This window comes from Lethenteron reissneri, chromosome 17 (genome assembly GCF_015708825.2).
Source record: "Lethenteron reissneri isolate LAM-NWPU_2019-01 chromosome 17, ASM1570882v1, whole genome shotgun sequence".
Lineage (NCBI taxonomy): Eukaryota > Metazoa > Chordata > Hyperoartia > Petromyzontiformes > Petromyzontidae > Lethenteron > Lethenteron reissneri.
Genome location: NC_083795.1, coordinates 3,868,670 through 3,881,916, shown reverse-complemented (window position 1 = coordinate 3,881,916; position 13,247 = coordinate 3,868,670). Strand labels below are relative to the sequence as shown.

Genomic DNA, 13,247 nt, shown 5'->3' with positions numbered 1-13,247 from the left:
TAAATAGAAAATCGTGGGAGTGAAATAATCCACAGTTTGTATCCTGCACATGTAGCATGACACTTTCCCCCCTGTAGTTGTCTGTGCAATGAAATAATTAATCAAAATGTCACGGTGAACCAAAAATAGGGCTTCATTGTAACGCGGTGCGGCTGCAGCGTCCGCATCCCCTGTGAAAAGACAATCAATTACGGCGATGCCTTCACAAGCCTCCAGTGGATTTGAAAGCGAGTCATGTGCTTGGAAAGAAGCATCGGTAGTGCAGTGAAACGTGCGGTGAAGAGCGTTTGCCCATGTGTCGGCGTCGATGTCTCCCTGCATTGCGTAGAGTCTTCCCTGTGTTTTAGAATCTACCGGCTGATGGGGTGTTGATGGGGGTTGTGCACACCAGTCCGTGTCCGCTGACCATTGGGTACATTATGCATTCAACTTTGCTGTGCATCTCGCACTGCGTGGCATGCGGTGAATGATAATTATGATTGCTTTAGCGCCACACTGATTTTCGCAGTGTGTGTGATTGTTCCAGCACAAATCCAAATCTTTTACCTGGTCAAATTCTATTCTTTCAGTATGGCAATGCTGTACGTTCAGAAGCGAAATGCCAATGCCAAGGTCTGCTGGCCATGAGAGGGCTTCATGATTACTCACGTTGATAGCTTGTGAGTCCTTCGATATTTAGTTGGTTACACTCAAAGACCTTGTCCGATCGGTTTCTGGCCTTTAAAAAAGGGATTTTTTTTTCCGGCATTTAGCTCATATCTGGGTACAAATGGACAACGTCCATTTCGCCTAGTTGACGTTATTAGTTGTATACCATATTATTTACCTTCTACTTGACTTTACCGAAAGAACCAAGAATATGAATCCCTGCAGTCACGAAAGCTTTAAATAGAAAGGTATTAGTTGTGTTTAAGGAAACACGTGAGAAGGTTACCGTCTCCTCCCCATCCTGGTCAATGAGGGAAGGGTAGTACACGCAGGGCTCGACTTCAAACACACCCGAGCTTACGAACACCCGCATTTACGAACGGGACCCAGGAACTAATTACGTTTGCAAGTCGAGGACTTGCCCGTACTCATCTTACGCTGGCAGCCCTGAGCTAGTGGTTAAAATTCCATGTTTGTATGGCGATGGGTAGTCGCTGCATATGCCATGCACCTCTGTACGGTGCGAAAGAAGTTCAAAATGCATACATACATATGTAGTGAGTCACTCCGAGACACTAATAGTAGGAGGCAGTTTATTATTGACTGGCACAGGGAATAACTACACTCTGGTCAGGACAGCTAACAGGCTGCCTGACCAACGATGCTGAGAAGGTGATGACGGTGACGAAGATCCCTGCAGCACGACGGGTTCCACTCCAAACAACAGCCGCGAACCTTCGCTCGGGGTCCCCCGTTTATCCACCGAGCCCCCCTTTTAGAACCTACCCAAAGATTCTCGGCTTTACCCCACGTGCCCCCTCTGTCACCTTTGCCCCACTTCCATCACTCCGGCTTATCACGTGACCTGCTGGCAGAGAGGGCTTCTACAACAGCCAGCAACCAGCGCTACACGCTATAGTGACCCATTCCATGTCACTACACATACATGCACTGTTATATGGCACGGTAGAAAATGGAGCAAGGAATCTCTACATTTGTGTTTGCCTCAATAATTTGTTGTAAAACATTGTCACTGCCGCAAATAATTAACATCACGATGACATGATTCGTATATCTGATGAGATGAATAAATAACTCTTAAGTGGATGTTGTATTTTTATGTAATTCGTAAGAGTTTACAGAGGCGGCATTAAAAAAACTTTTGCTGCTGCATACCGTAATAATGTTGCGTTCTTGTCTTTTGTAGAGACAGACCCTTTCATCTACAAGCAATCCATCAACTCGAGCATTTAGCTTATTAATTTTATTACAAGCGTGCACCACAGCATCAGGCAAAGTTAATCGAAATAATCAAATTAAGGCCGAAAGCTCACATTGCCATATGAAGTACAAGTAAAGTGATGCTTTGAAGTGTCCATGCGTCTGTTTTTTTTATTTAAATCAACTGCTTCAGGAATTAGCAAAAGGGGCATTTTTTGGATGGTTAAGTGTCTTTACGTGTTATTTTGTTCACGCGAAAATTTCACGTCACAGCTCGCTGTATCCTTTAGAGGGTTAAATAGGGTAAAAACAAGTTTACATGGTGCAAAACAGCATTCGTGATTAAGTGGCAATCGCCGTGGGCTCATAGCAGTATCAACATGTTGAGTAGTAGCCAAGGGAGGGAACGCACTAGAGAGGACATCCACTGTACAGATGAAGCAATGAAATCAGTTCGTGTGCAGGTGCTGGGTGGATTGTTACATCACATCATGATCATGAAAGAGTACCACAGCTTGGGGAGGCATTCATCCGGTTGTGGGTTGATCATGGCTGCTGATGATGATGCCAGTGTAAAACAATGGAATTGCTTGCGGCGCGGTGAGGAGATGTTAATTCCCTCGCCTGGGTTGCAGGAGGTCGTGGATTCTATCCAGACCCTGACGCCTACATATTTGGAGTTCGCGTGTTCTCCCCGTGGTCGCGTGGATTTTTCTCCGGGTCCTCCGGTTTTTCCCTCCACATTAAGAATCGGCATCACGCGTTTAAAGTATTTGGCTGCTCTACATTTCTACGTGATAAGCCACTTTGTTGAGAAATCATTTGTGGCCAGGTCACTTCTGAAAAAGAGCAATATAGCTCAGTAGGCCATACCTTGTAAAATTAAAAAATAGTTTAGTCGTTTTAGAATTCCCAAAGTCCGTCCTCCACCCCCCTCCCCCACTTCGTGCCACAAGCTTTTTCCCAGAGCTCACAACAAGCGGCCTCACGTTGTCGTGCAGATGGGCCGTGCTCCACAACGCTACGGAGAGCGGCGCGGAGCTGAACGCTGCGGCACTGCAGCGCTACTTGAGCGGAGTCCTCCAGTCGCACCTCTACCGCAGCCCCCGCCACGCGCTCATCACCAGGAAAAAGCTGCGCATCCTCATGCTCACTCCCGGGTAATAGCTGCTTCTGAAGCCACGGAGACGCTCGCGCGCACACTCTGCGCCCTCTCGTTGCGGCAAGATGGCACGTTGGTCACACTCGCGCGTCACGGCAAAAAAGGGCCTGGTTTCGATTCGCGACTCGGGTGCCTGTGTGGAGTATGTCAGAAGCAGAGTCTTTTATTGAGGTTGGAGGAATCTGATGAGCACTGAAGCCCTTTTTCACAGATGTCCAGTGTGACATGTTCTCTTTTTGTATGTTCTCTGTCTCACCCCCCTGTTCTGCGTGGGTTTCCAGCGGGGTTCTGCGGTTTCCTCCCATAGCTAAAAAAAGAACATACAATGTAACTGGTAGTGGCCATACATTCCATTTAAAGAAAAAATACCTGCAAATTTCTCGATGGGGATTCACATACAGCAGCTCCCTGCCTGTGAAAACTTTGCAGGATACTCCTGAACAAGAGACTGTGAGGCTCTCGCAGGTAAACAAGTGTAGTGATGAATACAAATAAATAATCATTGCAATGGGCACCTCGTAAAGCAATCACTAAGGTGATGGGCATCTATATTTTTTACATATTATACACACGAACACGGATTACATTTTATTATGCGTTATGTGTTTCATATTTTCCAAACTAAACAGTGTGTAAATTATTTTGTTATTTTGACAAAAATGAAATTCATGTGCTATTTGTTTTATGTGACAATTTTGGTGTGGCTAAGTGCAAAGTCCAGCAACTAGGGGTTTGAGTGTAATACTTTACCGCAGCTCCCTGAGTAACCCCTGGGTCACGTGATGTATAAAGGGCACAGCAACTTGTGACCAGATGCAATGCAATCGCACCGTGATAAAGTATTGGGTTGATTGGCGACTCTTGAGTAAGTTGACGTAAATCTGTGACCACGATGATTGTGTGCAATTCGTATTGGAAGGTTTTTTTTTTGGTGTGGGCTTTAGGCGTGTATTTGATAAGTCAGCTACGTGTGTTTGGCCAAGTTGACATAAATCTATGACCACGATGATTGTGTGCAATTCTTATTGGAAGGATTTTGTTGTTGTGGGCTTTAGGCGTGTATTTGATAAGTCAGCTACGTGTGTTTTGGCTGGGTCGCCATTTGAAAAAAGGGCCTCACCCAAATTGAGCCGAGCCGTGTGTCACAGCGATGGCGTAAGGCAAGTGGTTCTTAACCTTTACTGCAGCGTTGCACCCTTGTGGTTCTCAGTCGTAATTTGTTTTATAATGTTAATAAATACACAGGGTTTTATGCAACAAAGTAGTTGCACTTACGTGCCCGTGCTTAATTTGTGTTTCGACGATTTACCTTCTAAATAATCTGGCTTCCTCCTTGTTTTTATCTCAACATTTTATTGAATTGTCATCAACAATTAGAATTAGCAGAAGCCCTTCTCCAAAACAATGCCACCACGCACAAAGTCCTGATAACAGCAGTGGCCAGTGCCTAGTTCTCAAGCACTCTGCTGCAGCTGCCCCATCCACCTTGCAGCCCCGGATCTGAAACTATTCGAACATCCATCTGTTCATCCATTTGAAGGATGAACGGCACGTTCCACATTTCGATCTCATTACACGGCGGTAAAGGAATGCTGTTTCACAAACGATTGCAGGACGAATCTTTCTGCCGTGCTCCTAGATGCACATTGCCACGAATGCATGAAAAATTATGTTTTGAAAAAGAGCCACGTTTTTCACGACCTATCCACGAATGATCATCAGAAATATTTCAGGAGTTGATTGAAAAAAAATACTAGGGAAATGAAACAGGAGGCATTAATGTTGGGGGTATGCCTTGTACACAGTGGAAGTGTTTACAAAGAATCGCTTCTTTCAGCAGTTGCGTAATCATTTTGTGTAAGAATTTCTTGCCTAGTTAAATTAGTGTGGGCTGTGGCATTGCAAGGTGGTGTGTGGGGAGGCCATCAGGAGTGGATAAACATGGCTAATGATGATGATGATGACATTTTAATTGCTCTCCCCGATTCTCACGGCTTGCTTACCTGGTGTAAGAATTGCACATTAATATGAAACGTAAATACGTATTTTTAGATTGCATTAGCCCGATGCAAAGCATGCCATTGAGCGGTATTTTAAAATTTGCTAATCACAATCTGAGCTGCACTCCTGCATTGCCATTCTGCATTGAGGGAGGGCATGCAGGACCTAATTACATGCTTAGTATTCTATATTTATAATATTCTATATTATATATATATGTCCACGCAACACCGAGAACTTGGTGTGTAAAGTTATATATATTGTAACGGCAAATCGTGCGGCATTTAAACCACGTTCATAAGGAGCAGTTTGGTTAATGTAAAGTCATAAAATATATAATGCCCTGTAAAAACTTAAACAATAAAATGAACAGCTCTTGTTAACGTAGTGCGTTTAACATGAAAAATAGCAGTCGGAGTTCATATTCTTGGGTCTTTCGGTAAAGTCAAGTAGCACCACGCCTGGCCACCTTTGTTTCCCTTATGGCGGTGTTTACACATCGCACCAGTAACTCATTTGAAGTTGAGTCGACCTAGAGGAGACCCAGGACCGGTTCAGGTAATCGTCACTGGTGTAGGTTGTGAGCGGGAATCCCTAACCACTGCGCGCCACTGCTCCGCGCTATGCATTTGTATCCACACACACTTACATACATACGACGATTGTATGACTCACTCTCTTCTATTTTAATCTTTTAACAGCTTTGCAGATGTTGTGGATGTGGTCCAGGCAATTAGGACTCACCCAGATCCCAGTGTCAAGTCGCACTTTGTAATTGGAGCCATAACAGCTTGCGTTAACCCCCTGGCTGCATGCGTGGAGCACAGGTATGTACGCCACTCACAGCCTCCTGGTGGTGGAACGAACCGCAGAGTCGATGCGCCCACCTGAAAACACGAGCACCTTTATCAACACGACAGTGAAAGATGGCCAAAGTTTGCTTTCACATCGATGTTGATATTGATTGTTCCATTCGTTGCAACTAAAGGCACACGAGCACCTTTATCAACATGACAATGAAAGATGGCCAAAGTTTGTTTAAATATCGATGTTTTGATTGTTACATTCGTTGCAACCAAAGGCTTTGATGTTATAGATCAAACATTTCTCCTGTACTCATTACCCTAAGCATTCTTTTTTTTGCAGTTAATCTATTTGTAGCTTAGGTGGCACATTTAAATAGTTTTGTGATTGTCCAGCTTCTAGCCTGATTTGAAATGGCCTGTTTACATTATTCTCGATCATTGGTAAAACTGTGCGGTTATGGCACAAACTTGTCAAATTGAAGGATTACCCATTATCATCATTATTAAATGACTACAAATTAATGATTCCTGTTCATGATTGTTCAGGTACAACGACCATGTGCAGTTCTAAAAAGCACACAACTTGATGAGGCAATAATTGATATACATATATTCTATCTTTCAGGAATTAGAATTTGTATAGTTTAAAACCCATTTTTATTTGTTTAGTTAAACACGTGTTGTGTGTATTAGAGTCTTTATTGCAACCAGCATGAGCACACCATTGTAATGCGCATTCATACGCAAGTTTCACGATATCCAGCATTTTAATTCTTCTTGAACATTCTCTACTCGTGTCAAGAGGCACATCAGATTGGCACAGTAGGCTACGTGCGGTGCGAAAGAAGTTCAACATACATACAACAGACGCTACTGTGCTGAGTCGTGCTATCCTGATTATATATAACCGTTGGGCTTTACTTTAGACCATTCAGGTGACTGGCTGAAGCTATCGGGTCCCTCATTACGGAATCTCGCGTGGTATTTTGACCGTGCTTGGTTCGTTGGAATACCGTAGACCAGCGGTCCCCAACCTTTTTGGCACCAGGGGCCGGTTTCGTGGAAGACAATTTTTTCACGGATCGGAGGGGGGGGGCGTTCATCATTGGGTCTTTCCCCCGTTGCAAAGAAGCTCTCCAGCGACGTTTGTTTTTTACTAATGTTGGCTAGGGGTTAGCAGCTTGTGGGCTTACCAAAACTGTGACTGAGGCAAGTGTGCGGTGCGGGGAAGAGGCGCGGACGGAAGTGGTCAATAATAAAACAACGGGGGCGGGCCACGCGCGGACTCACCGCTCTCACCTCCTGCCGCTGTGCGGCCCGGTTCCTAACAGGCCACGGACCGGTACGGGTCCACGGCCCGGGGGTTGGGGACCCCTGCCGTAGACAACTACCCCCACTTATATTTACTGCCCTGGTTTTTCCAAAGGGTTATATGTTTTAGTGTTTTGCTCCAAAGGAAGCAGTACTGATGAAACTAAATGTAAACAGCTTCCTTGACCTGAGAAATGTTTATCTTACGAGTGGACTACAGTCCCCGACTCGGAGCAGGTGCTGACGTGCTCGTCACAACATGAACATACATAAACAGTATCTACATATAATGTTTGAAAAAATATGCAATATACAAATGTTACACATGGATTTAATTTCACTAGACACCTAAATTATGACAGTTGTGATGTGGCTAAATGTGCAACTATTAATCACAATGCCAAAATGTACTTAACAGGTGAATGTTGCCTCTGCTGTAATCCCTAAAATACAACTGTTGTTCTCTACCTTGAGTGGCACATGTTGAATGTAGTGTAATGTTCATCTTCTTGGTTCTTTCGGTAAAGTCACGTAGAAGGAAAATAATAAAATAATAAAAATAAAACATAATAAAATAATTCTCACGACGTTTCGGCTACAATGCCTCACCTGAGGACGGCTGATTGCGTTGTAGCCAAAACGTCGTGAGAATTATTTTATTATGTTTTATTTTTAATATTTTATTATTTTCCTTCTACGTGACTTTACCGAAAGAACCAAGAAGATGAATCCCTGCAGTCACGAAAGCTTTAAATAGAAAAATAGTGTAATGTTTTTAGCCTCCACACCCACAGGGTGGCAATTGTCAGCGTGCCGTCGGTCATGCACCTCCTCGTTTCTCTGCTCGACCCTAAAAAAGGGTACTTGGTGTCAAAGTTATTTTCTCTGTTGTTACCGGCACCACATTTGACTGTGGAATACTGCAGTTGAGCCATTTTTAAACTAGCGACGGGAATCGAATGGAGCTAACAGCCCGTGTCGCCAAGTTACGGTTATGTCTTCACAATTATGTTAAGTTGGCAATACTGAATAGTTTGCATTCGATCGCAAGAGACCTTATAAAATATAATTTTCACCAAACAAGTAAGAAACTTGACTTGGTCAGGTGAACGTTGCCTCTGCTGTTCTTTATGAACAAAATTTTTTATTGTGATGTCAATTATGTCAGAGTCGATGAAGTACAGCAAGTGGCACCGACTACTGAAGTGTATTTAGTCATTTGCGTCTTACTAACTACAACACTAAGGGAGATGTGTGAAACACAATGTAGTTCGAATAAATGTGGCAGGAAAAAAGACCGCAAAGGTTTGCGATGCAGCTGACATGGGCTACACGTTTACTGCTGGGCCACTTTCACAGGTTCAACAGTCCAAAAGTTAGAACTCTTTTGCCACCCAGTATTGATTGGGAGACTTTATTGTAAAACTCTAAATTTGTATTCGAATATTGATATTATTGGCTCAGTAATTATATCAGTTTTTATTCAGTATATTCTAAGGGTTTTTTTTTCTGTCATATACTGATTTGATCCAGCGTAAAAACATGTTTCAAATGAGTAATTTGACTACTTGCGCATTGTCAACAGATGGAAATCAAAATTTACTTTTTAGCGTTTCAATAAAAAATGTGCATAACAACTGTTCGGAATGCTCAAACGGTGTGTGTGTGTGTCTCTGTGTATTGAACAGCCTCACCTTTCCAAAACTACTCGAGCAGTGCGCACAAGGTCAGCTTTTTATGTCATTTTACTGGCGTTAAACTATAACGCATCATTTGCAAGATGTCAGCGTTCAAATTCCGTATAGTGCAGTCAACACTCTGTATTTTACGTCATACTGCCAATAAACCAGAACACGTAATTTGCAAGATGTCAGCGTTGCTGTTCCAATACCTGTCCCGTGCGGGAAATGATTGAGAGTGAAGCTCGTCGGCTGGGGGCCAGGGAATCCCAGGGGATTTTGCATCTTTGAAAGTAGCTCGAGTTTGTGTTTCCTTTCAAAGGTATTATTTCGTGGTGCCACGGTGGTGTGATGTTAACTACCTCGCCTTGTATACAGGAGGTCTTGGGTTCGATCCCGACCCTGACGCCTGCTGCTGTATATTTGGAGTTCGCATGTTCTCCCAGTGGTCGCGCGGATTTTTCTCCGGGTCCTCCGGTTTTTCCCTCCACATTTAGAATCAATGTGCGTTTCGAATATTTGGGCTGCTATATATACATTTCCATGTGACAGGCCATTTCGTTGAGCAATCATTTGTGAAAGCCAGGTCGCTTCTGAAATAGAGTGATATTGCTCAGTGGGCCTTACCTGGTAAAATAAAAAAAACAGTTTAGTTCAGTTTATAGTTTTGACGACAATTGCTGACCCTGACCTGCGGTGGATAACATACCTATTAACAGAATGCATCGTATACTTGCTTAATAAAAGTGCGATAAAAAATGTTTTACATGTCGGCCTTTCCTGATTTGACCATTGGACGAAGTAGCTCAAGTTGCTCATGTAATCTAAATCACTTCAGATCTGTCGTCCAGGCCCATTCATTGGTGTCGTTTGCAAATGACAATACAGCTACACCTTAAATAATTTCTTAATTCCATCCCTCTTTCACAAAGCAGTGCAATTTTAATGCAAAATACAAATATACAAATATAATTTACGGATGACATGATGTAAACAAAACGCCGTGGTAAAGTAGAGGTTTAGAATCACCGAGTTGAGTTGTCAATCGATGTTCAGTCACCGCGTTGATGGATGGCATTAGACAGAGTGGGCCACGTGATGTCTGCAACCTTCACTCCAGCCCATCACTGATGTCGTGAGTCAAAGCAAAGTTGGGCAAAACAGCGTACGGCAACAGAGGCCTTGGTCTGTCTGTATTGCAGTTCAACAAATCTCGTTGCAAGTTACTTGTCGGTGTTTTGACACGGAAGCGGACTGGCTTCTCAACAAGGCGATGCACAAGTAATACGACGTGGCGGGTGTCGCTTTGACTTTGCGGTGATCTGGACGTGCAGGCTGGGCCAGTAACGTGGTGCTGACGGGGCCCAACCACGAGAAGCAACACCCACGCGTCAAGCAGCTCAAGGAGCTGATACGCCTCGTCAACCCCAGCGCCGCACTCATCCAGGCAGAGAACGGCAATGTCAGCAGGTACCGAGAAGGTCTCTTTAGTAGGGGAGTTTTAATTTACAGCTCGTTGACTAAAGGGTGAACGTTCTTCTCAACTGAAAGGTCGTTTTGTGTTTTTTTGACGGAATTCGGCCATCTTTGTTTCTTGCTGGTTTTGCTCCAGATGACAATTGTTGTTGTTCGTTAGCTTTTCCCTTACTTTGGTGGGGAGGGTACGGTTGTGTTCTGGGGGTTTTTGGAGATGTTCCTGTAGTACAGTTCGTACACACGAAGGGTTTGCCGCTTGCGTTTCTAGTTTTGGCACCGGTATTTTTTCCAATCGCTTGTGTTTATAGCGGTGGGTGAGATTCAGCACGGGTATTTAGATTTGACCCTCCTCTTTCCTCCTTTATTTACACGTTTAGTTGAAATATTTTCATTATGTTTGTCATATGCCCTAGAGAAGCTCGGCTATTGTCTGTGATTGCATCTGCCTTTTCTAAAAATACTAAACATTAATGGATGATTAACGCCCAACGCAATGTTTTTATGTTTTCCTTTCAGCATCGGCTTTGAAGTGATTGTCGAGGCCGAACTGCAAATGGCAATGACTCATTTTATAATAGTCTGAATTAGGGTCAACCCAATAAAGTTTAAACCTTTTAAGCAGTAACCACTTTTTTAAATTGAAGCCATTGCTGAAGATTCTATAGCAGTTGCGGTTGTTTGCCGGTCAGCGCAGTTGAACTTGTGTGTGACGTACTTTGGTGACAGCCCTGTGTTTTGCTACTTCACATGTTGCTAAGCTGGATTGTTTGGGCACAGAGGAGTTCATTATCATGCATTTTAACATTTAATAATGGCAATTGCACCCACAAGTAGGCAATGCAAGCCTGATGCCACAGCAGAAGTGGCTAATAAACAGCCTGATCCCATGGGACAGTTTTGTTATTATGAAACAAAAATTGTTCATGTTAATTCTGCCTGCATGGCCCCCGGCATGAACACAACATGTAATACGGGAAGTAACAGAAGGACCATTGCCCAAAATGTCGCCGATTTTATATATGCTTTAATCCTTTCAGGCTGATTTGCTCACAAGCGTGTGTGTTTAAATTGTTGTTGTTGTGTGTGCTTTTGTGCACCACTGCCAATGCAGCAGCATCACCAAATTATGTTTTTCCTTTGAGGTTGTGCAATGGTATATGACTGCATTTCTGAAGAAGTCAAAAAAATGCTTCTTCCAAATTTGGGTACAGAATGTCATTTGTATTATTATTTATTATTTAGCAACCTTTACCAATCATTATGTAGTTATGGTGGTATTATTCCTGGTTCTAACTGTTTGATCAGCAGGTCACGTATGATGGATTTTCTCACCTGTGCCAGCATGAAAGAGTAGGCCAAATACCGTCTAGTGGAGGCCCTTCAGCCATCAGTGGCGTGCACATGGCAGGGCTGCATCGTTGCCTTTTATATTTGCAATGCAGCTATTGTTTCGCCTCTCCTATTTCTATCAAACCAAAAACCCCAAATACACTGGTTGATTTCTCTGGGTGTAACTACATGTACAAACTATATATATACATATTCTTTGGGTCTTTCGGTGAAGTCACGTAGATAGGTAAAATATTTTTACAAAAATGTACGACGTTTCGATCGCTTGTGTTGCCATCGAAACGTCCTAGTTTTTTGTAACATTTTTGAACCTATCTACGTGACTTTACCGAAAGACCCAAAGAATATGAATTCCTGCAGTCACGAAAGCTTTAAGTCAATATATATATACACACCTTGACCTGTATAGGGTGTGTAAAAGTACCGGATAAAAGTTGTTGATGGTGTGCCCACCTGTGTACTCTTAGGTTTTTTCGGTAAAGTCACGTAGGTTAAAATAAATAATGAAAGTAAAAATAATAGAAATAATAATAGAAATAAAATTATAAATCACGACGTTTCGGAGGCAACACAAGTCTCCGTCATCAGGTGGGACCGTCACAGCTAGATTTACTGTATCAAGTGAGGCAAAATTCCAAGAGACAAGCTCTTAAATAAAAGTTAAGGGGGGAGGAGGGGGGAGGGGCTTATCTGAATGTGGTAGCCAATGAATGGGACGTGTTGGGGGAGGGGGTGGGCGGGGCTAAACGAGAACAATAGGCGCAACATGTTGTTTTACCCGGTGTTGGTTGACAATCCAAATACAAAAAGGAGAGTACTGTTAAACGCTGGGGATGTCAACACTCGGTAAAGTAGAATAGTACCTGTCAAATAAGATGGTCCAAATATGTGTAGTTAAATCTCTTTTACATGGTTTTTCCATGGTTAATAACACCTGTGTGTTGGCAGGGATTCACACATCGCCTCTTGTTTGTGAACAGGAACGAGGACATTGAGATGATTTTGTCTGAGAACAGCTTCAATGATGCGGCCATGGTTCGTGCTCGTCACTTGCTCACTCCGGGCTGGTGAGTTACAATCGATTGTCTGCTCACCATAGATGAGTGTCAAAACAATTCATTCCTAGACAGGTGCATGTTATCATTCAGAAGCCAGCACGTCCCCCGTGGCTGCTCTCGTATAATTCAACAAATTATTTGGCGCCTTTTTTAGCACTACTTTGTGTGTGTGTTTTTTTTAAGTGCACTTGTTGAGCACAGGCGCCAAAACCCCAAAGGGCTGGCAACAACAGCGTTGAGTGTGTAATAGACATGAGTTGATGACATTTCTTGAATTGACAATTGGGGAATTGGCAAAAAGAGACGAATGGGAGAAAATGTATGTATATATGTATGTTGAACTTCTTTCACACCGTACATTGCCAACCGTGCTAATTGGAGGTGCAGGGGAAGGACAATAAACTAAACACAAAAAGCAGCTCTAAATAAATGAGTTTTCATTCTAGATTTAAAAGTGCATAGCCCCCAGTGGCTTCCTAATGTCGTCAGGAAGAGCGTTCCAGACGGCCGCAGAAGCGCGTCCAAAAGCTCGCGA

The 13,247-nt window shown here is 43.2% G+C and overlaps 1 protein-coding gene across 2 annotated transcripts in view; it reads left to right on the top strand.

Moving 5' to 3' along the window:
• Positions 1-13,247, top strand: part of DNAAF9 (dynein axonemal assembly factor 9) — a 61,631-nt gene that overhangs the window by 36,338 nt on the left and 12,046 nt on the right. For both annotated transcript variants that reach the window (XM_061552857.1, XM_061552856.1), the window contains exons 27-31: positions 2,871-3,029; positions 5,734-5,859; positions 8,838-8,875; positions 10,163-10,298; positions 12,635-12,721. In XM_061552857.1, the coding sequence (XP_061408841.1) occupies positions 2,871-3,029; positions 5,734-5,859; positions 8,838-8,875; positions 10,163-10,298; positions 12,635-12,721 (546 nt within the window). The remainder of the gene's footprint in view (positions 1-2,870; positions 3,030-5,733; positions 5,860-8,837; positions 8,876-10,162; positions 10,299-12,634; positions 12,722-13,247) is intronic.